Below are 26624 nucleotides of genomic sequence, written 5' to 3'. Positions count from 1 at the left end.
TGGATAAAGGCTGCTCTTAACACCGGGAGCTGTTTATTTCCAGGCGTAGAGATCGTTACAATCCTCATTTTGCGTTTTTTTTTTTTTTAATCTACATAAATGGATCGGTTACTGAAGGCTCCTTATGCTTGGAATGATTTACCACCACCTTTCTGCTAGACGGTATGTAGATCTATGCAAAATTGTCATTTTTTTTCCTGATTGGAGAAAAATCAAAGAATCATCCTTGCAGCTAATATTGATTAGAGTCCAAATATTTCACTCAGAAGATGCTCAGTGTACTGTTGCAGCCTGCCAGGGGCATCCCAGAGAAGACGGGGGATGGCATCTTAGGACTAGCACCTCTGAGCATTTGGTGAAAAGCGACAAGCACCCTGCTCACCTAGTAATCTTTTGTTTGGTGTCACAAAGGCCAAAATGTTGACCTTAGGGATGTTGCCAGAGGAGGAGGAGGAGGAGGCCCTATTGCTTGTGAACCTTCTACAGAGAGCTATGCTTGACTGACTCCCCAAGTTCTCCGGACCTCAAGGTTAGTTACCCCGTGCTCCAAAGCTTGAGAGCGACTGAAAGGAGACCATTCGCTGGTAGAAGATGTCATTTTTACCCTCAAAACTGGCTATGGCATGAGATTGATCGCTTGCATCACGCACAGCGGTATTTGTTGCATTGGGCTCTGCATCTGTAGCACCGCAGTCGGGTGGGGTGGTGTTCGCTGGCCTTGGTGTGAGTGACGGTCAGCATACACCACCTCCCCCAACCCAACCGCCCTGCCCAGAAATGAGAATGTGGGTTAGAGGGACGAGTCAAAGGCGTGAGATGAGCCACGGGGGCCAGTGTGGACGCTGCGGGAGGTGAGGACACAGGGCCCGAGCAACGAGGCGGGGAGAAGGCTGAGCCGCGTGGATGGACCCGAAGCATCCCTGTAGAGTGGAGCTAGCCCAGCAGTTGTCTGACGTCCCCCTCTTGTTGGAGGTTGTAGGGGTGCAGACCCGGCAGGCGAAGTGACCTTCCAACCACACTGGGCGTCTTCCCAGGCGCTAAGTACGAAGGGAACCGAAGACAGGAAGCAGCTGGAGGCCGGGGAGATAAGAAAATCAACGCTAGAGTCAGGCTGGGGGGAACTGAGAGTGAGTGGGAGGCTCGGGCTGTGGGAGGTGCAGCTCTTGTGTGCCGGGGGCGAAGAAGTGGTGGGCCCAGCGGCCGAGGGTGGCAGCCCACTGTCCGGGGAGATGCGGCTCCTGCTGCTGCTGCTGTGGCCCACGGCTCTGTACCCGGGGGGAGGCGGCGAGGCAGGTGGGCACCCGGCTGCACCTGCCCGGGCGGTGTCTGGATGTAGCCAGGGAGGGTCGGGCTGCTCTCGGAGGGGGGCAGGGGCCAAGGCCCTGGAGACTCCTGTCTCGGGCTCTCTGCGGGACCCAGAGGTTCCAATTCTCCGTGTGTCATGGGCCCCGACTGTCCCTCTCCCCTGCCCCTCTGTCGCCCTTCCAGCGCCTGCAGACCTTCAGGGGCCCACCTCGTACCGTGTCATCCAGATCTCGTCCTTTGCCAACAGCAGCTGGGCACAGAACCAGGGCTCGGGGTGGCTGGGCGACGTGCAGATCCACGGCTGGGACGCCGACGCTGGCAGGGCGGTTTTCCTGAAGCCCTGGTCCAAGGGCAACTTCAGTGACGAGGAGATGGTCGAGCTGGAGGAGATCATCCAGGTCTACCTGACCGGGTTCATCCTGGAAGTGCAGGACCACGCCCCGGAGTTCCAGATGCAATGTGAGTCCAGGCCTCTGGGGTCGAGGAGGGGGCTCCCAGGGCCTTCTCTCCCCCTGCTCCAGGCGGCTGCTCCCTGGGAGCTCCCGCCCACCTGCCCTCCCGCGCTCCATCTCGGAAGCAGGTGCTCGCTCTGACTCCACACCCCGCACAGCCTTCCGGGTTCTTCCTGCTGCCGTCTCTAACATCTCCTGCTTGGCTTGGGCACGACTTGCTCCCTCAAACCCCAGCAAGGAGCCCCACTCCCCTGCCCCGAAGCCCGGGTGACCTCCTCCTCCACTGCCCCTCCTGGGACCTCCCGCGCGGTCCCCCTCCTGGGCCCCCTGGACGGCTCACCCCAGCCCTCGCACTCTGCCCCCCTCCCTTCCTCCCACATGCATTAGCACAACTGCGTCTCTACCATTAGTGACGTGCATGCCTCCCCGGGTCTCAGCCTTCTGAAAAATCCCTGCTTGCTGTAATGAGGTTTTGGCCCCTTATTTGACACCTTAGACCTTTCGCATCTCCCGAATCCCAAATCCCAGGTTCTTCCCCCATCTCTTTCTCATTTGCTTCTTCATAATTTTTTCTCTATTTTCCTTCCATCCAGACCCCTTTGAGATCCAGGGTGTAGCAGGCTGTCAGCTGCACCCCGACAGGGGCACGGAGAGCTTCTTGCGGGGAGCCTTAGGGGGCCTGGACTTCCTGAGCCTCAAGAATCACTCCTGTGTGCCCGCCCCGGAGGGCGGCAGCAGGGCGCAGCGCATCTGTGAGCTCATCCTTCAGTATGAAGGCATCCGGGATATCGCGGAGAAGCTCCTCTTTGAAACCTGCCCTCGGTTTCTCCTGGGCCTCCTCGACGCTGGGAAGGCAGAGCTGAGGAGGCCAGGTTAGTCCTGTCCCCGGCCTCCACCCCCAGAGGCTTTTCCATTCCAGTTCCCACCACTTGTTTTAAATTCAAGAGTAGCAGGTGCCTGGGAAGAGAGGGGCTTAATCGATTTGGCTTCCAAAGGAGGAGAAGGGGTCCCTGTCCCAACTTGTGAGCTTCCCAATCCCTGGGCTCTAGAGCAGAGTCACCGTCTGACACCTCCCTGCTGCCTCCTGCCCCAGTACGACCCGAGGCCTGGCTGTCCGCTGGCCCCAGCCCCGGGCCTGGCCGGCTGCAGCTGGTGTGCCACGTCTCCGGCTTCTACCCCAAGCCTGTGTGGGTGACGTGGATGCGGGGTGAACAGGAGCAGCAGGGCACCCGGCGAGGCGACGTCCTGCCCCATGCTGACGGCACGTGGTATCTCCGAGCGACCCTGGACGTGGCAGCTCAGGAGGCAGCCGGCCTGTCCTGCCGGGTGAAGCACAGCAGTCTAGGGGGCCAGGACATGGTCCTCCACTGGGGTGAGGAGAGGCTGGGGCCCCCCTGGGCATAGGGAGTGGGTCCACTAGCATCCAGGGGGTGCTGGCCGTGAGCAGGGCTGGACAGATGAGAGGGAGAGTAGAGGAGGGTGGGGCTTAACGACGGAAGGGGTAGGGGAAGAGGAGGGAAGGATGGAGGGAGGGACAGAGGGGGACAGGGTGAGATGGCAGGGATGAAGAAAGGGGTGGAGGGAGAGGGGGATGGAGAGATAGAAGGAGGCAGAGGGAGGGATGGAGGGAGTGTACCCCAGGAGCAGGCAAAGGAAGGCGAGAAGAATCAGAGAACGGGTTTTGAAGTGACTTCCTGTGTCCTTTCCTAATTTCCAGGAAACTCCATCTCCATCGGCTTGATATCTTTGGCAGTAATATTGCCCGTCTTGATCTTTCTGATAGGTCTTCCGTTTTGGCTTTGGAGGCGCTGGTGAGTTTTTATTTATTTTTATTTTATTTTTATTTTTTTGAGTATTTATTTATTTATTTATTTATTTATGTTCAATTTGCCAACATATAGAATAACACCCAGTGCTCATCCCATCAAGTGCCCCCCTCAGTACCCATCACCCAGTCACCCCTCCCCGCCCCCCTCCCCTTCCACCACCCCTAGTTCATTTCCCAGAGTTAGGTGTCTCTCATGTTCTGTCTCCCTTTCTGATATTTCCCACTCATTTTTTCTCCTTTCCCCTTTATTCCCTTTCACTATTTTTTATATTTTATAAGGGTAGGTTTTAGGTCTTATGACGAAGGTTTACCACCATGGAAACAATAGATTTACATAAAGACGATGGGATTGGGGAGTAAGGGAAGAGGGTCTGGTGGAAAGACTGAGGTAATGCGATGTAAATCGATAAAATGGTAGAAGGAGTGGATGTGTAGACCAAAAAAAAAAAAAAAAAGATTAAAAATAAAAACTCTTTAATATTTTTTATATTACCCAATATAATATCCCCATTTTCATTCATTTGGGGAATATAAAAATATTAAAAATATAAAAATATTTAAAAAGAGTTTTTATTTTTAATCTTTTTTTTTTTTTGGTCTACACATCCACTCCTTCTACCATTTTATCGATTTGCATCGCATTACCTCAGTCTTTCCACCAGACCCTCTTCCCTTACTCCCCAGTCCCATCGTCTTTATGTAAATCTATTGTTTCCATGGTGGTAAACCTTCGTCATAAGACCTAAAACCTACCCTTAGAAGTATGGACATTCACATGTTCGTGCAACCAATTTCTAGAGCTCATCTCATCTTGGAAAACTAGAACTCTGTACACATTGAACAACCCCTCCCCAGCCCCTGCTCCCCACTATTCTATACTCTGTCTAGGAATTTGACACCTCTGGGGACCTCATTTAAGTCATACGTTTATGCGTTGTCCTTTTGTGATTGGCTTATTCCTCTCAGCACAAGGCCTCATGGTTCATCCACGTGTCACAATTTCCTGTGTTCTCAAGGCCGAGTCATGATTTCCATTGCACGAACAGGACACAGGGTGTTTACTATTCACCCGTCGATGGACACCTGGGCTGATTCCACATTTTGGCGATTTGTGTATATCATTGCTATGAGCATGGGAGCACGAGCGTCAACTCTGCAGTTATTTTTTGCTTGTGTTCTTCACAGGTCCTATCAGAGTATCTCATGAACCCTCGCCATCTCATGAACTCTTCTTCCATTTGGGATAAGCACTCGGAAGCCCACAAATTCAAGTTGTCAGCTCTGGGAGCCGGGGAGGGGTCGATAGCATCTTATTTCACTGAATAATCCTCCTATTCAATAGTATCAGAGTTCCTATAGGATGTAATGCAAATCACTAGCTCTAACAGGAAAATAAGAGAAAACCATGAGTTTATTATGAGGTGGTATCAAGAGTAGGATTCTCCTTGACTTCCTACACATGAGTGTGGGAGAGAATGTGTCTCAAAATAAATGAAATATGATATACTGGGACACCTGGGTGGCTCAGCTGTTGAGCATCCCCCTTCGGCCCAGGGCGTGATCCTGGAGACCCAGTATCGAGTCCCACATCAGGCTCCCTGCATGGAGACTGCTTATCCCTCAGCCTGTGTCTCTGCCTCTCTCTCGGTGTCTGTCATGAATAAATAAATAAAATCTTAAAAAAAAAGAAATATTATATACCACTTACTGGTGATGTCCTTTTGGCTTCTGATGTTAGACCTTTTTTTTTTTTTTTCTGCTTCTGCTGAAATGTCATTTGTCAAGTAGGCAAAGTATCATTATGCTGGGAAGGTTGCGTTCGCAGAGATGCTGAGCAAGTTTACCATAATGTCTCCGACTCTACCTGGTTGACCGTCGAGGCGCAGCTGAGACGCTTCTTCTTCCAGGAAGCCTTCCTTAGTGCTACAGTGGAAGTGACTCTCCCTTGTCTGGTGTCACTTCACTCTGTACCCCTGGCATTGAGCTATTTCCGGGTTTCTGCTCGTTTTCCTTGCAAACTCCTTGAGAGCAAGGCCTGCTTCAGGTCAATCTCTAGCATGCATGAGCTCTTCCGTGCACAAGCATTTGCTCAGTGAAATAGTCTGAGTTGATAGAATTACCTCATTAATGGTCTTTTCCAAACTTATAGCCTTCCCTATCCCCAACCCCTTCCTTGAGATTCTGGATTTTCTTCTTTCTAAGATATTTCTCACTTAGCAAAAAAATACCATGCTCCACTCTTTTCTGCCCTGAAGCCTTCTATGGGAAATCGCTTGTGTCCGCGCTGTGATTTAGCCCATCTGCAGAGTTTCATCTGGATGGGATCCTGCTCCTCACATTTCCAGTGGGAAAGAGAGGCAGGATGGAGGAGGGATGATGATGATGCAGGTGGGCTGTTAAATATTCACTCGAAAGACTCAAGAGGGCTTTCAAAAAATATCTGTGCTATAGCAATTCAGTTGTATTTTGATTTACGTTTGCTGATTCTTTTGCTTATTCCGTAGTTTTTTTAGAAACCTCATTTAAGAAAAAAACCAAACTCAGTTTGATTAAAATAGCAGGAGGAGGAAGGGGAGAATTTGAGGGTATTTGTTATAGGACTTTGGGAAGGGAGACTAGAATGAGCAGAGACGTTGGAGAAGCCAAAGGTACTGAAAACAGTTCTCCCAACTGGAAATTTGAGGAGAATATGAATTTCAGGATTGAGGAAGGTTAGGAGATGGCTGAAATAAATGTACAGCTTCCTCCCCTCTCTGTTATCAGAGCTGGTGAATTTTCCAGGATGCGTTAAACTCCACCTTCCCTTAGAGCAGAGGCGGCCTCAGCTATCACCCGGGGCTCTGATGAGTGTGTTTTTTGGAGTGTGGACTATGAATCAGCAGCTGGAATGGTACCTTTGAGCTTGTGAGCAAAGCAGCCTACCCTAGACCTATGGAGTCAGGAAATCCAGGAATGAGAACCAGAAATCTGTATTTTTAACAAGCCTTTCTGATTATTCTGATGTACAATTAAGTTTGAGGAAACCGTCTCTAAATAGTTCTCAACATTCACTCTATTGACCTTTTGGGCCAGATCTTTCTCTGTTATGGAGAATTGTCCTGTACATTAAGATGTTCAGCATCTCCATCCTCTACCCATTAGATACCAGTGACACCTCCCCAGTTTTAACAACCAAATGCATCTTCAGACCTTGCCAAATGTCTCCTATGGGGCAAAACTGACTCCAGATGAGAATCAAGGTGTACGATAATGAACAGAATTCCATCCCCCTGCTTAGTTAGAATAATCGGTTCATGGTGCACACGTGACCTAATTTGGTCCAAACCACCTGAAGCTTGACTTTCTATTTGGTGGTTGAGGAAGAAGAGGCTCTCTCTTGGTCGGGGTGGTACAATGTCTTCAAAGCTCGAAATCGCTGTGGAGTTTTGTTCCAGAAGTAAAGCTGACCCAGGAATGAAGTTCACAAATAAAGTAGAACAAATAAAAACAGTTATTTAAGGATCTAATATATTTCATTTCTCCCTTTGAACTGGCTGGGCTAGAACTTTAGTTGCTTGAAAATTCTAATACCCCATGATCTCTGATGTCTTGCATCGGCTCCTTTATTTTCTTCTTATACTTTTTATTTACCCTCCTTGTCTCCTCCTTTCCCCAAGTCATCCCTCCGACGTGGTTTCTTGGGTTTATGACTTTCCTCTGATTGTCCTTATCTGGAAAACCTTAATTAATGCTTCTATGATTTAACTATGACTTCTGGGTGAATGGCCTTCAGAATTAGATCCTTAGTGTCAAACACAAGGACTTTCCAACTCCTTTTGTGTGAGAATGTGTGTACGTGTGTGTGTGTGAGTTCTGCTAACATAGAAAAATATGTTTATTTTATTTATTTATTTATTTATTTATTTATTTATTTATTTATTTATTTATTTATTTATTTTGAAAAATATGTTTAAAGTAGTTTCACCTTGCTTCCAGTAGCCAAGTTTAGTTAACTTATTCAGTTTAATATTTTATCTGTAGATCCTTTTGGATTTTCTATACATAATCTTCTGACATCTCTAAATATGAACATTTTAATTGTTTTTTTTTGAAAATTTTAATTGTTTTTTAATCCTTCCATCTTTTGTTGTATTTCCTCTCCCAATTACACTGATTGTGACCTCCAGGAAAAATGATGCATAGAATTATTGAGAGCTGACATTCTCGTCTTTTAAAAAAATATTTATTTATTTGAGAGAGAGCAAGAGAGAGAGAGGGTAGGGAGGAGGAGAAGAGGCAAAGGGAGAGAGAATCCTCACTGAGCACGGAGTCATGAGTGAGGCTCAATCCCACGACCCTGAGATCATGACCTGAGCCTAAACCAACAGTCAAAAGTTAACCAGCTGTGCCACCCAGGTGTCCCTTCATCTTTTTACTTTTATTAGATAAGAATTATCCAGGAGTTAACATTAGTTATGATAATTGCTGTGTGCTCCAATTTACTTTTTTTTTTTTAAAATCAGATTAAGGACATTTTTTCAAATTTAATAAAAACTTTTTCTAGTCATTATTATTATGGATAGTTGTTGAAGTTTATTAGGTGCTTATTCTGCATTTCTTGACATGACAAGATGTTTTATATCCTTTTTCGCCTGAATGTTATGAATCACACTTATTGATTCTCAAATGGTAAAATAAAATTATGTTCCTATAAATCATCTTGTCATAATGTATGTATGTGGATTCAGTTTGCAAGTATTTTGCTTATAATATTTTGTTCATTTAATTTTTATAATTTCCTTGTCAGGATTTTTTGCCTCATAAAATGAGTTGAGAAATCTTTTCTCTGTACCTATTCTCAGGGAGTTTTGTGTTATTTTCTTTTTCCTTAAGTATTTGGTAAAATTTATCATTGAAGTCTAATATTTTGGGGGTTTTTTGTTTGTTTTTTGGTATGGGAGAGATTTTAAGTTTCACTGCTAATTTTTAAAAGTACATGTAGGTTTATTCAAATTGTCTCTTTCTTTTTGTGTCGGCTTTGATGAGTTGTGTTTTTCCAGGATTTATCCAATCCAGTTTCTTACCACCTTGTTCATAATATTCATATCATTGTTATCATCTTTCTACAATATCTTGTAAATTTGTTCCCTCTTTTGTTTGTTCTTTCTGTTTCTTATATTTACAGGGTTCATCAATTGTATAAACTTTTCAAAAACTAACTTTTGGCTTTGCTGGTTCTATGAGCATATAATTTTATCATTTCCTGCCTTCCACTGTCATATGCCAGAGATATTGTGGGCTTACTTTCAGACCACCGCAATAAAGCAAATATAATAAAGCGAGTCAAATTAATGTTTTGGTTTCCCAATGCATATAAAAGTTACATTTACAGTATGCTGTAGTCTATTAATTGCAGTAGCATTATGTCTAAAAAATGTACATAGCTTAATCGAAAATATTTTATGGCTAAAAAATGCTAAGCATCATCTTAACTTTTAGCAAGTAGTAATCTTTTTGCTGGTGGAAGGTCTGCCTTCATGTTGGAGGCTGATGACTGATGAGGATGGTGGTTCCGGAAGGCTGAGGTGCCTGCGGCAATTTCTTAAAATAAGACCACAATGAGGTTTGCTGCTCCAATTGACTCTTCCTTCCACGAATGGGTTCTTTTCTTTTTTTTTAAAAAAATTTTACTCATTTATTCATGAGACACACACACACACACACACACACACACACACGGGGAGGGGCGGGGCAGAAGGAGAAGCAGGCTCCATGCAAGGAGCCCGATGTGGGACTCGATCCCAGGACTCCAGGATCACGCCCTGGGCTGAAGGCAGGTGCCAAACCGCTGAGCCACCCAGAGATCCCCCCATGAATGGTTTCTTGGTAGTATATTCTACTGTTTGATAATATTTTACCTGAAGTAGCACTTCTTTCAAAATTGGAGTCAATCCTTTCAAATCCTGCCACTGTTTTATCAACCAAGTTTATGAAATATTCTAAATCTTTTGTTGTCATTTCAACAATCTTCACAGAATCCTCACTAGGGGTGAAGAACATCTCAAAAAAGCATTTTCTTTGCCCATTCATAAGAAGCAACTCCACATCTATTAGAGTTTCATCATGCAAGTGCAACAATTTAAATATAATAACTAAAACGTTTGAAATATTGCATGAATTACCAAAATGTGACATAGAGACACCATGTGAGTAAATGCTGCTGAAAAAATGACACCAACAGACTTGTTCAATGTGGAAATGCCAAAACCCCTTCAATTTGTAAAATATACAGTATCTGCAAAGTGCAATAACATGAAGTGCCATAAAATGAGGTATTTTCTTTGCATTTAATTTGTTGTTAATAAGTATTTTGATCACCAAATTCCAATGTGTAGGGGGAGGGGGTTTCCCACACACAAACCGAATAAGAAAGTCTCTGACACCCGTGGGGAATTCTACAATTCAACACAATTTTGTCTACCTGGACATAGCATCAGATCCCACCTGTCAGACTTTCAGTCCTTCCGAGACTGCACATCACACTTGAGGTACCAATTGCAAATTTAGGTGATCACCTGTGCTTCTAAGCAGCCAACTATATAGATGGGAAGTTCCTATGACCTCCTCCTTGGGTTTGATCCATTTGCTCCTTTTTTAAAAATTTCTTTTAATTTTAAAATTTTTATTTTTTATATTTTTAATTGAAGTTCGATTTGCCAACATATAACATAACACCCAGTGCTCATACCAGCAAGTGCCCTCCTGAGTGCCCGTCACCCAGTCACCCCATCCACCTGCCCACCTCCCCTTCTGCAACCCTTTGTTTGTTTCCTAGAGTTAGAAGTCTCTCATAGTTTGTCTCCCTCTCTGATTTTTCCCACTCAGTTCCCCTCCTTTCCTTTTGGTCCCTTTCACTATTTCATATATTCCACGTATGAGTGAAATCTTGTGATTATTGTCCATCTCTAATTGACTTACTTCACTCAGCATAATACCCTCCAGTTCCATCCACCTTGAAGCAAATGGTAGGTATCCATCCTTTCTAAGGGTGAGTAATATTTCATTGTATCCATAGACCACATCTTCTTTATCCATCATCTTTCGATGGGCACCGAGGCTCCTTCCACAGTGTGGCTATTGTGGACATTGCTGCTATAAACATCGGGGTGCAGGTGTCCCGGCGTTTCACTGCATCTGTATCTTTGGGGTAAATCCCCAGCAGTGCAATTGCTGGGTCATAGGGCAGATCTATTTTTAACTCTTTGAGGAACCTCCACACAGTTTTCCAGAGTGGCTGCACCAGTTCACATTCCCACCAACAGGGCAAGAGTGTTTGTCCACATCCTCCCCAACATGTGTTGTCCCCTGTCTTGTTAATTTTCCCCATTCTCACTGGTGTGAGGTGGGATCTCATGGTGGTTTTGATTTGTATTTCCCTGATGGTCAGTGATGTGGAACACTTTCTCATGTGCTTGTTGGTCTTGTGTAGGTCTTCTCTGGAGAAATGTCTGTTCATGTCTTTGACATTTCATGATTGGATTATTTGTTTATTGTGTAGTGAATTTCATAAGTTCTTTATAGATCTTGGATACTAGCCGTTTACCTGATAGGTCATTTGCAAATATCTTCTCCCATTCTGTAGATTGTCTTGTAGTTTTGAGGACTGTTTCTTTTGCTGTGCAGAAGCTCTTTATCTTGATTAACTCCCAATAATTCATTTTTGCTTTTGTTTCTCTTGCCTTCATGGATGTATCTTGCAAGAAGTTGCTGTGCCCAAGTTCAAAAAGGGTGTTGCCTGTGTTCTCCCCTAGGATTTTGATGGATTCTTGTCTCACATTTAGGTCTTTCATCCATTTGAGTTTATCTTTGTGTCTGGTGTAAGAGAATCGTCCAGTTTCATTCTTCTGCATGTGGCTGTCCAATTTTCCCAGCACCATTTATTGAAGAGACTGTCCTTTTTCCCATTTGCTCCAAGAACTCAGATAAACATCTTATGTACCAGATCACCAGTTTCTTTAAAAGAATATAACTCAGATGGAAGAATAGCCAGATGGAAGAGATGCATGGGATGAGGTATGGGAAAGACTCTGGAGCTTCTTTTCATGTCTTTTCCAAGCGTGCCATTCCACTGAGTCTGCATGTGTTCCCTAACCTGGAAGCACTCTAAACCAGTCCTTCTGGGTCTTTATGGAGGCTTCATTACATAAATATGGTTGATTGAATCATTGGCCATTGGCAGTTGATCCAACCTCTAGCCTCTCTCTCCTCCCCAAGGGCCTGGGGCAGTGGGACTGGAAGTTCCAACCCTCCAATCATAGGGTTGGGTCCAGGGGTTAGGTGCAATCCAAAAGTCACTTCATTAGCATAACAAGTACTCTTACCACTTAGGGAATTCAAGGGTTTTAGGAGCTCTGTGCCAGAAATGGGAATAAAGACCAAATATGTATTTCTTATTATAAACCATAATATTACATTATACTTCTAATTTCTTAATGTAGGTGCTTAAGTAATTTATATTCAGTCATTATTCTCTTATATGTGCTTCCGAGTCTTAAAATTCCCTTTTCGGGGCACTTGGGTGGCTCAATTGGTTGAGTTTCCAACTCTTGATTTTGGCTCAAGTCATGATCACAGGGTCAGGGACTCAAGCCCTGCGTCGGGCTCCACCTGGGCATGAACCTGTGTAAGATTCTCTCTCTCCCTCCACCTTGCCCGACTCTCTCTCTTTTTCTCTGTCTCTCTCAAAGAAGTAAATATAAATTAATTTAAAAATAATAAAGAAAAAATAAAAATTCCCTTTAAGCATGGATGTCACTGCATATCAGAAAGTTTGATAAGCTGCATCGAATTTGTCAGTTCGATATATTTTCTCATCATCATTAGTTATTTAGAATTTGTATTTCTGAGTTTCCAGACATGGACTAATGTCTGGTTCTACTTTCATCATTGATTTTTTTTTTTTTACCTTACTTCCAGTTGTCAAAAAACATTTTGTACTGTTTTAAACTTTTAAAATTTATTCACATAGCTTCATGAACAAATATATTATCATTTTTTTAGCTTCATTGAGGTATAATTGATACACAAAAAATTGCACACATTTATTATATACGTTTTGATGAGCTTGGACACATGCACACATCCACGGTACATTAGTACAGCCATATGTACATAGCCGTCACCTACAAAAGTTTCCTTCTAATTGTGGGTTCATGTGTGTGTGTGTGTTAAGAACACTTCCTATGAGAAAATGTATACGGTTGTTGAATAACTGATGTGCACTTAGAATGAATGTAACACTGTGTGTCATCTATGCTTCTATTAAAAGAAACATTTGTGATGGCTTTGGCAGTACTATACTAAAATTGGAACAATACAGAGGAGATTAGCATGGTTCCTGCCCACGGGTGACATGCAAATTAGTGAAGCATTCCATATTAAAAAAAAATAAAACAACAACGCTTAACATGAAATCTACCTTCTTTAGCATACTTTAAAGTGCACAGTACCATATTGTTAATTGTAGGCACGAGGTACAGCAGATCTGGAAAATGTATTCATCCTGTATGATAGAAACTTTACATGCATTAAAAAAAAATTCCCTATTTCCCCCTCCCCCCCAATCCCTGGCAACCACCATTCCATTCTCTTCTCCTGTGGGTTTTGATGACTTTCAGCGCTTCATGTAAGTGGAGTCACTCAGTTTTTGTCCTTCTGTGACTAGCTTATTCCATCCTGCATAATGTCTTCTAGGCTCATCCTTGTCACAAATGACGAGATTCTTTCTTTTAAGGTTGAGTAATTGTCTTTTTTTTTAATAAATTTATTTTTTATTGGTGTTCAATTTAAGGCTGAGTAATATTCTATTGTATGTATATACACCACATTTTCTTCATCCATTCATCTGAATAAATGTTTCATGTGCACTTGAAAAGAATATATATTTTTATATTGGTAAATTCTTGAATTCTAAGTGTATCAGCTGAGTCTTACTCATTAAGTGTGCTGTACAAATATTAAATATACTTGCCGATTTGCTTTTTCTGTCACTCAGAAAGGTATACTTAAATAATTCTCAGAGCACCTGGGGGCCTCAGTGATTGAGGATCTGCCTTCGGTTCAGGTCATAATCCTAGAGTCCCGGGATCGAGTCCCACACCGGGCTCCCTGCATGGGACCTGCTTCTCCTTCTGCCTGTGCCTCTGCCTCTCTCTCTCTTTCTGTGTCTCTCATGAATAAATAAAAATCTTTAAAAAATATATATCTACCATTATTATACATTTGAAAATATTTTCTATCAGGTTTTGCTTTATAATTTTGAGAACGTAGGCTTAGATGTGAAGGAGTTTAGAAATGTTACATCTTCTCCGTGATGAATTTCCTCCTTTACAGGCCCCGCTCCCTTGCCTGTGTGGCCACTTTGTCACCACTTAAATGTCAGCCTTCTACGAGCTTCCTTGTGACTCGTGTTGTCAGACTGTATCTTTCCCATTGTTTTAGTCTCAAATCTTCTGTTTACTTACCTTCCTGGTATTTCTCTTATGAGCAGGATATGATATCTTCATGTTCTATTCAGTTTGACAATCTTTGTCTTCTAGTTAGTCTACTTATTTTCAGGATTATTACTGAGATTTTGGGTTTAAATCTAACCTTTGCCATCTTGCTCTTGTTTGCCTCCTCTCTGGTCTCTTTTATATTCTTCCTCCTCCCTGCCTCCCTGTCCACTTTTTGGAGTAAGTATTTTAAACTTAGATCCTTTCCTCAGTTAGGCTGGTTGGTATCACGGTCTTTTATAATGCTTTTATTGGTTATTCCAGAAACATTGATTTCCATCTGAAGCTTATCAAATGTATTATAAGTTGGCATTTTGCCAGTTCATGCTAGCGCAATGATCCCAGAACACTTTTACCACATCTGTCCCTCTCCTGATTTATGTGCTACAGTTGCTGTATATTTCAATATATTTCACAGAGTAAAGTTAACATTTTAAATAAATTCAAAGTTAAATTTATCCAACACAATAAGCATTTATTTTGATTTATTTGCCCTTTTCTGCACTCAATGTGGCAGTTAGTGTTGGGGGTAGCAGGGTCAGTTGACCCTATTCGAACCAGGAATTGCAATCATTCAAGTATGGATTTCAGTCCCTACAAGGTCTGCTCTATTTTTTCTATTTCTGATTCACTTGCACCCCTTGAATAGAAGGCTTTAGAATGTAGGCTTTTAGGGTCTCAACCTAGAGTCTGTGCTGTTTACCAGGGCTTCTCTCCCAATTAGACCTAAATTCCAGTGTTTGTCTCCTTCAGCCCCTGACTCTGTGGAAGTCTCTGCTCAGCTTCTTGACCTCCTGGGTGCCACTCTTGGGAATGGCAGGTGCCTGTCAGGGAAAACATGGTCCCAAATGCTGACTTTCATCTCCCAGGACTTCTTTGCTTTCCTGGATCATGGACTTTCCATTCCTCACTGCCTTGAGAGTTCTCAGATGTCTTTAAATAGACGATATTTTTCAAAATCTAGTTTTACCAGCTGTTCCTAGCAGGATAATTTTCCCTAAATGATGTAATTCATCATCGGCAGTGTTATTTTAGAAGTCAATAAAATCATGACCTTGAAAGTACAAAGATTTAGTAATCAGGAAGGCAGATGGAAACTGATTGATTCATGGCATTAGCACATTCATGGGAGACATTGTTTTCTCAAGCTGCAAACATCATCAACGATGATGATGGTGATAGTGATGATGATGATGGTGATGGTGATGATGATGATGGTGATGGTGATGATGATGGTGATAGCCCTAATAATCTTTTTTCAAAGATCTTTCTTTCTTTCTTTCTTTCTTTCTTTCTTTCTTTCTTTCTTTCTTCTTTCTTTCTTTCTTTCTTCCTTTCTTCCTTTTCTTTCTTTCAGAGGGAGGGAGAGGCAGAGAGAGAGAGAGAGAGAGAGGGAAAGAGAATCTCATGCAGACCCCCACTGAGTAAGAAGCCAGATGTGGGGCTCAATCTCATGACCCTGAGATCATGACTTGAGACAAAACCAAGAGACTCTGACTAAGCCATGCAGGTGTCCTGGTTCTAATAATTTTTAAATGCTTTGTGTGCTTCTCCCCCCACACCCGCCACATTCCTTGTTTCATCCTTATAATAACCCCATGAGGAATGTAATGTAGTTGATCCCATTTCATATGAGGAGGCTGTAACTCCAGAATTGTGCAATTGGTTTATGTTATATCCACATACAGTAAGATGACCTAATAATACTCTTGTTTCAATTCTTTTTTTTTTTAAGTGACTCTTGGTGAAAAGAACTTGCAACACTTTTCATATAGTATTAGATATATGTATTAGATAGAGACAACTTTAGAGTTTGAGTTGCTCTTGACTTGGGAGGCTGGTTTACAAGGAAAATTAAGGAAATGGGTAACAGAGACAAGGATGGTCACTAACAAGGATTGGAGTAGAGGTGATAGTAGGTCTTAAAAATCCTAGTAAGTATAAAATAAATATGCACAAGCCCTACATAATAAATAATGAATAAAATTTTAAATGGGAGAAAAGAGATACATCTTTCTCCTAGAAGAATTCCAAATTACCTATATAGATATTTCCTTTCCAGGAGGTAGGGCTTAATTATCTGCCCTCATGTGTGGGCTGGACTAACTTCCAATGCACTAACTTCCAAAGTAAAAGAGTAACTTTATAGTGGAAAAAACTGACAGATGACGTTAGCCACATAAAATGGTCAAAGTGCATGCCACCAGTCACAAGTCATGTTGATAGCACATACCCCTAAGACGGTGTGAAGAGAAGGGCATGCCGCCTCCATAGCATTTTTCCTTCAAACCAACAACCCCAGCTTGGGGTTGTTGAGAAAAACATCAGACATCCCTAAAGTGAGGGAAATTCTAGAAGATTTGACCGGTACTCTTCAAAATCAAGGTCATGGAACAAGACAAGACCAAGAAAACTAAGGAGACATGACACGGAATGCAACGTGGTTTCCAGGATTGAAACTTTGAACAGAAAATAGAAATTCCTGGAAAATCTGGTGAAATCTGAGTAAATCTGTCCTTTAGTTCATGATAATTGCATTAATATTAATTTCTTAGTTTCAGCAAATTAATCACAGTTACGCAAGATGTTAATTTTAGGGGAAACCAGATAAAAGATACATAGGAATGCCCCATACCATCTTTGTACCTTTTCATTAAATCTGAAATTGTTCTGAAATAAAACATTTTTAAAAAGCCCTAGTAAATTCCTAAGAAAAGTCTAAGAAGTTCAGAGTTCAGAGCTCCTAAAGCATATTTATTAACTGATAAGATGACCTACACAAGTGTGTGCCTCTAGAAATTGCACTTGCTCTGAGAGCATATACACTCTAGGATAGAAACTAAAAACAAGTTAAAAAAAATCCTGGAGTATGAGCAATAGAAAGAAAAAAATAAATTAGAGATAGATGGACAATATGTTGAATTGAACAGAATAAAAAATGCATAGGCTGAAATTCAGTATTAAACCTATTCAAATATTTTGTCATCAGAAGTGTTCATGAACCTACTGAGAACTGTCAAGTCTCCTGGCTGGAGAGAAGCAGCACACAGGTCATGAGAAACCAGCCTTTCCCAGGGGCTGTTCCATCTTCCATCTACCTAATAGTACAGGGGATAAAGAAAGAGTCATCATCACCCGTAGAATAAAGATGCCATGAATTTGGTAGTGTGGATAGAGACGCGCAGGCCGTTGCAGGTGACGACTCCTCCAGTCTCCCTAAATGAAGCACTACGGCTACCATGCCCGTCTGCAGTGGCTTCAGCTTGGGCTGAACTGTGGCCGTCTCCAGGACCCGGGTGTGAGGCGAGCGTCTGGTTGATCTGTGGGCTGGACACATTTGAATCATGGAAAGCTATAGAGATGTGGATAAAAACTGCAAATTATTCCTTGTGCTTTGGACACTAAAACGACACTTTCCAAAAGTTAATTAAATTAAATTAAGTTAAATTAAATTAAGTGGTGTACTCGGCAGTACAGAATGGAACGTCTCCATCATGCAGATCGTTTCATTAGCACTGCGGCAAGATGTGGGCAGCATAACTGAAAACCTCTTGTGCTGCAGAAGTAAAATGCAACTAAAAGTGGAGAGAAGGACAGAGATTTTCATTTGAGGTAAGCACTTTGAGGGCCTCAGCATGCACCATCCTTCTGAGCATGTGGGCCTAGTTCATGTCAAAAGCCAACACTGTCCGGGCACATGAGTCAGTGACGAGGGAGACGGGGCCGGGGAGCTTGCACATGGGTTTTCAAAATGTGGGAGCTACGTGGACACATTGGTGAGCTCATGGAAGAATCACCGCCGTGCTCTTGGGGGACCTAAGGGCAAAGCACCGTAAGGAGCATCATCCGAGCCACGTGGGTTGATGCTGCTGGCATCCTTTTCGTGTCTTTTTACCGTGATGCTCTGAGACAACATGGGCTCTGTTCACTGGAATGGAATTGCTATCTAGGGAAATGTCTTTGCGAAAGAACGAGGCTCAGGGAGAAAATGTCACAGGGATTTCGAATTAGGTGAGGAAGGAAAAGCGCTATCATCTTCAGGCCCCCAGGAGTTAACCATGAGAGGGAGCTGACTGCGCACAGTTGCGAGATCAAGCATCCGCTGATAGCCTGCAGGTGAAGAAGGCTCAGGAGAGACCTCGTTAGGTTAGGTACCCGTCTAGAGCCGCCTGCACTCCTGTCCACCCTCCTCCTGCAGCTGGCGTGGAATGGCACCTTCAGGGGGAAAGATGACAGTTTGTCACACAAAACCGTGGTTGCCTACCAGGTAGTAAGACCTGATGCTATTTTACACGTTCTGTTAATGTTTTGTTAAGTTCTCGTTTTTTATTACAAAATCATTAAAGTTGTAGATCGGACTCCTCTGCAGGAAAAACAGGAAGGTCGTCAGAGGATTACAGAGTTTCCAGGAGCAGCAGATTGACCACTTCCTTACGTTTACACAAATGTGTTCCAATATGTGTTTACTATTTTAAATTGATTCTAGGTGATCCCTCCCCCACCCCCCACCCCCTCAACCATTTTCATTCCTAGGAAGGTTAATTTGTCTAAAGCCACAACTCGTGACGGGTTTCCAGGGAATCTTTCTGTTTGGGTAAGAAGGTTTACAAAAGGGATCTGGGAGTTTGAGGGACAGACAGAGGTGTAGGAGGAGAAATTTCTTCTTAAAAGAGACCTGGCCGCAAATGGTAAGGGTTTTTCCTTTTTTTCTTTAAGTGAAAAATTGTGGTTATGAACTAAGGAAGTTTTGTCAAGCGAGGAGGAAAGATTTCTACCATTTTATGTAGCAAAAAAATTAATGTTATATATTTTTTCCTGTGGAATTTATCTTCATGCTTTCAATTTAGAAGGAATCTCCTTAATGGTTTTGTTCACCATTGTTGGGTTTCTCTCAGGAATTTATTTCTGTTTTGCTCACTTCATTACAGCGGTTTGTGGATTCAGTAACCTCCAAATAGCAAAGTGGTGTGTGGTTAGTTTTACCCATATAACTGTGATTTCTTGTGGAATAATGCAGTTGTTTTTCTCTCTATCCTATTTTTGCTTTTATTTTGGAAATGATCCTAAAATTCCTCAAATTAGTACAGTTATTTGTGACATAAATGTTTGGGTTATGTCATTCCAATCGATTGGAAGGAAAATTCATATATATGTTCATGTGTATGAGTCTTTTTATTTACACTAAACTCTACCTGGACAAGGAGTTTATAGCCTCCTTCCTTACTCTTAATTTGCTCTACTGTTATATTCTCAGCCTCTGGAAAAAAGCCCGGCATATAGTAAGTGTTCAATCAATATTTATTTGATGAATGAAAGAGCTAAATGACCAAACTTCAAGAGACTTGAAGGTTTTCTAAGACACATACAGTTCTAATACTTATTAAATCTAATTTACGGATATAATTTGAAAGAGGGACAGATTTGTAGACATCTACACTTCTGGTTATGGTACCACGTGGGTGACAGGTTCTGTGAAGTCCATAACACCCCCGGGCAACACCCCACATGCTGTGAACCACCCGACACCTCCACCTGGAGCCTCAGTCTCAATATGACCCAGACCAAACTGTGCACCTCAGCACCATCCACTGCAAACTTGTGTTGTCTGTCTCTGTGGATGGCACCATCTGTCTCCTCCTGACCATGCCTCCTAATTTGGTTAATACTGGTCACCCCCATGCTCTCTCTGCTATTCCATCCCTCTCCATCCTCACTGCCCCTGCCTTTGTTCAGATCACTATCACCCTCCGCCATCTTGCTGACACCCCGCTCTGATGCACTCTCCTGTAACTCTCATTGGAGTTTAGGAAATTTTCCTAAATGCCATTTTTAACTAGGTCATGGTCCTGTTCAAAATCCTTCCCTTGCTGGGCAGCCCGGGTGGCTCAGCGGTTTAGCACCACCTTCAGCCCAGGGCGTGATCCTGGAGACCCAGGATCGAGTCCCACGTCGGGCTCCCTGCATGGAGCCCGCTTCTCCCTCTGCCTGGGTCTCTGCCTCTCTCTCTGTATGTCTCTTATGAATAAATAAATAAAATCTTAAAAAAATCCTTCCCTTGCTGGATAAACAAGACAGCTCTTCAGTACAGCCCATGACATAAGGGCTTATCAACTAACTCGTGCTGCCTTTGGTGCCCAAGGCTCAGGACCCACTTGTCTCATGGGACACGTTTTAACACTAACTTTCTAGTATGCTGTACCATGTGGTGAGACAAATACTCTTTTCATTACTATTTAGCCAAGATATGTAGGCTCTTATGCTTTTACTTTTTAAGGTAAAATTTAAAATAAATTTGTCAAATCCACCTGACTTTCTGCAGAACTAGGAGGCTGGTACTCAGAATACACCCCACTGACCTCCACATTTCTGTGTGTGTGATGCCACCAATTGTCCAGGTTCTTGAAAGAACAAAGAATGTACAATTGGGGGGGATCTAGCTGCCCCCGTATCAGATAGGCTTATGTGGTGCCTGTGCCTCCCTAGGTGGACGCATGACTCCCCTATGAGAGCAGGCCCTGGGTCACCAGCCTACACCCAAGCACTCCTGCAGCTAGAAGCTCACCGGCTCTCTAACCTGTGTTAGAAAGAGCACTGGGTATTATTCTATATGTTGGCAAATTGAACACCAATAAAAAATAAATAAAAAAATAAAATAAATAAAATTGAGTTGTCACTAAAAAAAAAAAAAAAAAAGAGAAAAGAAAGTGACTCTATCGAGTATCATCAACTCTTGTGTATGTCACCCACATTTTGCAGACATGCTCTTCGGTGTGCCTGGTGTTTCTCCTGAGTGTGTCCTATGCTCAGCATGTTGAACCCATTTCACCTGTCCTTTTTTTTTTTAAATAAAGATTTTATTTATTTATTTGTTCCTGAGAGACACAGAAAGAGAGAGAGGCAGAGACACAGGCAGAGGGAGAAGCAGGCTCCATGCAGGGAGCCCGATGTGGGACTCGATCCCAGGACCCCGGGGTCACGACCTGAGCTGAAGGCCAATGCTCCACCGCTGAGCCACCCCAGTGTCCCTGAAAGACTTTAAAACTTCTCTTCCTCAATTGGATCTTTTCAGCATTTTCCAGCATGATAATGGATTCATGTGGTTTTTTGTAACACACATTTTTAAACATTTCAGGTGTTTTGGAGATAGGAGCTAAAGGTTCATGCTCTCTGTCACCTCTATGTAATCAAGTTTTCTCCAAATGTCATGATTTAACTGATTTTTCTGATTCCATTTTGCATTGTGTTCTTGAGCAATAAGAGATGATTTGAAATAAGCCTATTTCTCTCTTTCTTTTCATTTCCCCACCCAGGTTTTGGTGAGGTAATATGGAACGTGATTCTTCTATTATTAACTCTTTTTTTTTCTTAAATATTAAAGAAATGTATTAAATTTTACAAGTACATTTTAAGCAATTATTGAAAATTGACTATATCTTTTTAACATACTTTGATACTGACATTTCTTACATCATTTCTTGGGTGTTTCCTTTGGGTTAATTCTTGCTTTTACTCAGACAACTGGTTTCATGAAGGAGCATATTCTTTGAGGTTTTGAGTGTTCAAATATGGATTAATTTTGGCCTCATCAGAGAATGATAATTGGCCTGAGAAAAAACTTTGGGATGATCTTATCACCTCAGAATTTTGAAGTATCTCCCCATGGCCTTGCGTGCGAGGTATCTGAAGTCAGTGTCATTCTTCTTTGAAAGTAGCCAATTTTGTCTGATTTTTTCTTTACCCCTAGAATTCAGAAATAGTACCAGGATGAGAGGGAGTGTGGGCCTTTTCTAAGAATTGGTCACTATTCTCTGAGTCTTCTCTGTAGGAGAAGTAGAGGTTTTAGGTTGAGCTTGTTTTGTTTCCTCTGAAGGACTTCTTGGCACCAGGTGGGTTCCGATGCAGTGTTGGCTGGATGAACACAGGAGAACCAAACAAAGGAACTGGTATTCCAGCTGGCTGCACGCTTCCCCAGCAAGCATCCATGAAGAGAACAAAAATAAAGGCTTTAGACAGTAGCTAATTCTCTCAGCCACACGCCAGGCCCCTAGTGCTCCTTCCCTGCTCCAGTGGACCTCCTTTGGGTCAGACATCACCCAGGGGATACCCGTGCTCCCAGGCCATGAACTGAGCACCCTTTCCACCCAGAGTGAGGCCTGCCCACAGACTTCTAGATTAATTGGGGATGGGGAGGATCCAAGACTCCTGTGTGCTCCCTCCAGACCCACTCCTATCCTTCAAGTGGGAATTACCTGCCAGCCAGCTCCCCACTGCCAGGGCAAGCCCACCCTCAGACCCCTTCAACCCTAACAGGTGGTCTGGGGGAAGAAGCTGGGCCCAGGAGCCTTTTCTTAGATTATCAGTCCACTTGCATTGCCACGGACACTCCTTGTCATGGTGGGGGTACAGCTGCTCTCTGGACGCCCCGTGTCTTCGGACAATGGCTTGAGAAGAACAGAATGAAGAGACAGAGGGGGTGAGGGGAGGGAGAACAAGTAAGGGAGCAGGAGGGATGAAAGCAGTCTTGAGAGGGAAGAATGGGTAAGTAGAGAAGAGAGTCACGGAGGATCACAAAGAGGGAGAAGGAGCTGCAGCAGGAGGAGGAGGCCGCTAGAAAGGCCATGGGCTCCATGACCCCTTCCATCCTCTCTCTTCACAGGAAGGGGACACTGAGAACCCAAGCGTGCACCCCATTTCTCCAAGGCCAGACGGATCTGCATTTTCCAGCAAGACCACAGACTGTAGACTTTGTCCTGAGCCAGGACTCCTCTGACAGCGGGTGTGCAGAGCGGAGGTCTAGGGGTGCAGGGGGAACATCTGGAAGCTAGGGAGTGGTGGAGAGGGAGGGGAAATGAGAGCCCCGTGGGCCTGCCCTGGGGAGGCAGGAGGGTTTCTCTGACAGGGAAGTGGGCAGAGGGTGAGGTTTGCCTGTCTGTGGCAGGGGAAGTCAGACCGCACTGGAGAGTTCGGAGCACAGTGGCATCTGAGGCCTGTTCGGGGCATCCTGCGAGCGACTGAGCTGCAATGCCGCTCCTGCTGCTCCTGCTCTTCGGGGGACTTGTCCAGCGCGGGGCAAGCACAGGGGGTAGGAAGGGCCCTGGGGAGGATTCCTGAGGCTGGGTGCATCAGGGTGATGTGCTGGGAGGATCCGCGGGAGGAAGTACTGCTCCCACAGGATGCCCTTGGAGTCCGCGGGTCAGGCTGGCTCCAGGCAGAGTACCTTGCCCCGTCTCCTTTCCTCTTGCTGGTTTTGGGGGGGACGAGGCTGGCCCGGGGAGAGGGGTAGGCTGTGGGAATGTGTGCAGGCTGTGGGACCGACCCGGCGTTCCGCTCCTGTGTGCACCCCCCTCACCCATCCTTGGGGCCTCTCTCCACATGGCCTGGCCTCTCAGCATCCCAGGGTGCAGGACTCCCTCATCCAGCCACAGAAGAGCCCCCCTCCTTCCGCGTGCTGCAGACGTCCTCCTTTGCCAACTACAGCTGGGCGTATACGCAGGGCGGGGGCTGGCTGGGCGAGCTGCAGACGCATGGCTGGGACAATGTCCGGGACACAATCCGCTTCCTGTGGCCCTGGTCCCGGGGGAACTTCAGTGCAGTGGAGCTAAAGAATCTGCAGAGCCTGTTCGCGCTGTATTTCCACGGTTTCGCCATCGAAGTGCAGGCCTTTGCACGTTATTTTCAGTTTGAATGTGAGTTCATTGTTCCACGCCGATGTTTGCCAGGAAGCTCCAGCCCTCTTCCTAAGGGGCTTGGACTTCAGCCAGTCTTCCTGACGTGTCCCCTGCCCCCCTTTGGCTCATGCTCTCTCCTGCTTCACGTTTCGCCACATCCCCACCCCAGCCACCCACCCAGCACATACACAGAGGGGCCTGCAAGTACCCACCTCTTCATACCGCTGTACGCATCTTCGTGCTCTGGATCCTTGCAATGGTTGTCTCCTTGTGATCTGCTCACCCCCCGGACCCCCGACATGGCCTTTCCCAGCCAGGACCCGGCCGTCCCTTCTCCTACCAGCCCCAGCCTGTACCTCACCATTCCCAAGTGAGCCCTTCTAGCCTGGCCCCCAGCTTTCCAACACCTTCCCATCTAGTCTCTCTGCATCAATTATTCCTCATTATTCCTAAATACCTTCTCATCGTCCCATTTTCTTTCCACAAATTTCCTCCCCTTCCCCACCCAGCTCCAGCATGCTATGTGATTCCAGAGCAAATCTCCCTTCCCTTGACTCCCTTTATTCCTAGATCTTCCCTCCCTTTAATTGTTTCCACACGGCTTCTGTCCTCCTCGTCCGCCCTCAGACCCCTTCGAGCTCCAGATGTCAGCCGGCTGTAGACTGCACACTGGGAAGGCCTCGGAAAGCTTCTTGAATGGAGCGTATCAAGGCTCAGATTTTCTGAGTTTCCAAGGAAACTCCTGGTACCCATCTCCAGGAGCGGGGAGTCGGGCTCGGAAGGTCTGTGAGATGCTCAACAGGTACCAAGATATTAAGGAAATCGTGAAGAGCCTCATCGGCTATATCTGCCCTCAGTTCCTGGCGGGGATCCTTGAAGCAGGAAAAGCAGAGCTGGGGCGACAAGGTGAGCATCCCCAGGGCTTTGACCTGCATGGTCCACTCCTGACCATCCCTTTGAAACATACACTGGGAGGCCAAGAGTCGGATGTGCGGGTTTAGGGTTGTTTCTTAGACAAGAGAAGGAAGTGAACTCCAACTGTTAAGAGCACCCTGTCCCTAAGCCTGGTCCCAGGGGCCCCTAAGCGCCGTGTGTACTCCCCCCGCAGTGCGACCCGAGGCCTGGCTGTCTGCTGATCCCAGCCCTGGGCCTGGCCGGCTGTGGCTGGTGTGCCACGTCTCCGGCTTTCACCCTAAGCCTGTGCGGGTGACGTGGATGCGGGGTGAGCAGGAGCAGCGGGGCACCCGGCGAGGCGACTTCTTGCCCCATGCTGACGGCACGTGGTATCTCCGAGCGACCCTGGACGTGGCGGCCCGGGAGGCGGCCGGCCTGTCCTGCCGGGTGAAGCACAGCAGTCTAGGGGGCCAGGACATGGTCCTCCACTGGGGTGAGGAAGGGCTGGGGCCCCTTTCCTGAGTCCTGGGGTGCGAGGCAGGTGTGGGGAGAAGAGGACAGAGGTGGATCAATCCAAGCAAAGAAGGGCAGAGAATGACCAGGGCTAAACTTTAAAATGGGATGAGGGGATTCAAGTACTAAAGAGAAAAGGTGTTTGGTGATTTGGGAAAGAGATGGGGCGGGGACAGCGTTGGGGACACGGACTCAGGAAGAACTGCGGTGAAGTCTTGAACACGCAGAGGGAGAATCTGGGAAGGCCCGTCTGTGGAAGGAGAAGCACTGATGGTGACAGAGCCCTGTTCGCTGACATCCTGGTTTTGTGCCCAAGGAGGTGGAAACTCAGCCCTGCTGACCCTCAGCGGTCTGGCAGCCGTGGTCACCCTGCTCGCGCTGCCCGTGGTGCACACCTGCTGTAAAAAGCGCAGGTGAGCCTCTTCTCGTCTGTTTCTTCAACTCTTCATCAGCTCGTTCTTCTTTCCTCCACCTCCCCGCATTCTCTCTGACGTCCCTTCATTGAGATAAAAATCCTCTTCTTCGTCCACAGCTCAAATCGGAAGGCCCCTGCACCCAGTCCTGACTCTCCCACGGGCACCAACACCCCCAAGCCCAGGACGTCTGGACACCAGCTCTACACGCCACAGGAATCATGGGTCAAAAATAGATTTTTAGAGAAATTGAAAGCAAGCCTAAATCGACTCTGGCGACGTTAGTTTTACCTAACACGTGAAATACTTTCTGCCTCTTCTTAAACATGGTTCATACCCATAAACAAAGCATAATTTCAATAAAACACCTTATTGTGGCAGTAATCTTCACCCCTTTGGACACTTATTTTATTTTTCCCCCAATCTTCTAGTAATATCTTTTCTGCATGGGCCACAAATTTATTGCTATTGATCTTTCGATCTCTAATTCAGATGCTTCTTTCTCATGGAAGCTTCCCTGGATTGCCCGGTTGAAAGCTCTTCTGTTCTTCCAAAATTGGATGGATCGTTCTAAATACCCTCATGTCTTCCTACTCTGAACAGTTGTTATTTAGATTTTTGCTTTTCTGTTTTTTCTCTGTTGCTTGAAGCCGGATGTCGGTGTTTGTATTTACACCTATGACCAAAAGCCTAACCTGGATTCAGGGCCAGCTTCATGGGCATGTGATCTCTGCAGGTCGCTGTCTCAAAATCCTCACTAACGCTGGGAGATACTGTGTTTTCCCAAATTTTGTATTTGCTCCACAAATTATGTAGCTGGTTCAGAGGAAGATGTTTCTCAGTAAATGCTGACTGAAATAATTTTTTTTTTGTCAAATTGAGTGATGATTTCTTAATCCATTCCCCTTTGACATTGATGAATCACCTGGCTGTGTTCTTATTAAAACTCTTTCTGTCTCCCTGTGTCTCTCACCAGAGGTGAGGGAGGCAGGTGGGTGCTCTGGACTTCACAGTAACCA

At 44.9% G+C, this 26624-nt stretch overlaps 2 protein-coding genes and 1 non-coding gene across 3 annotated transcripts; all 3 read left to right on the top strand.

Moving 5' to 3' along the window:
* The first annotated feature begins 997 nt into the window (after positions 1-997).
* On the top strand, positions 998-5233 carry LOC112642864 (T-cell surface glycoprotein CD1b-like). The gene is made up of 6 exons (XM_025420652.3): positions 998-1293; positions 1489-1764; positions 2351-2629; positions 2851-3129; positions 3475-3568; positions 4771-5233. The coding sequence occupies exons 1-6, from the start codon at positions 1230-1232 to the stop codon at positions 4790-4792; spliced, it is 1014 nt and encodes a 337-aa protein (XP_025276437.1). The 5' UTR covers positions 998-1229; the 3' UTR covers positions 4793-5233.
* A 7669-nt stretch (positions 5234-12902) lies between these two features.
* LOC112643276 (U6 spliceosomal RNA) lies at positions 12903-13006 on the top strand. The gene has a single exon (XR_003125752.1). It is a non-coding gene; the product is annotated as a U6 spliceosomal RNA (small nuclear RNA).
* A 10036-nt stretch (positions 13007-23042) lies between these two features.
* On the top strand, positions 23043-25985 carry CD1E (CD1e molecule). Its single transcript, XM_025420693.3, has 6 exons — positions 23043-23199; positions 23507-23803; positions 24413-24691; positions 24894-25172; positions 25509-25605; positions 25725-25985. The coding sequence occupies exons 1-6, from the start codon at positions 23139-23141 to the stop codon at positions 25888-25890; spliced, it is 1179 nt and encodes a 392-aa protein (XP_025276478.3). The 5' UTR covers positions 23043-23138; the 3' UTR covers positions 25891-25985.
* Positions 25986-26624: the final 639 nt, after the last annotated feature.

This window comes from Canis lupus, chromosome 38 (genome assembly GCF_003254725.2).
Source record: "Canis lupus dingo isolate Sandy chromosome 38, ASM325472v2, whole genome shotgun sequence".
Lineage (NCBI taxonomy): Eukaryota > Metazoa > Chordata > Mammalia > Carnivora > Canidae > Canis > Canis lupus.
Note: the sequence above shows the minus strand (reverse complement) of the source record. Positions and strands in the feature narration are given on the sequence as shown.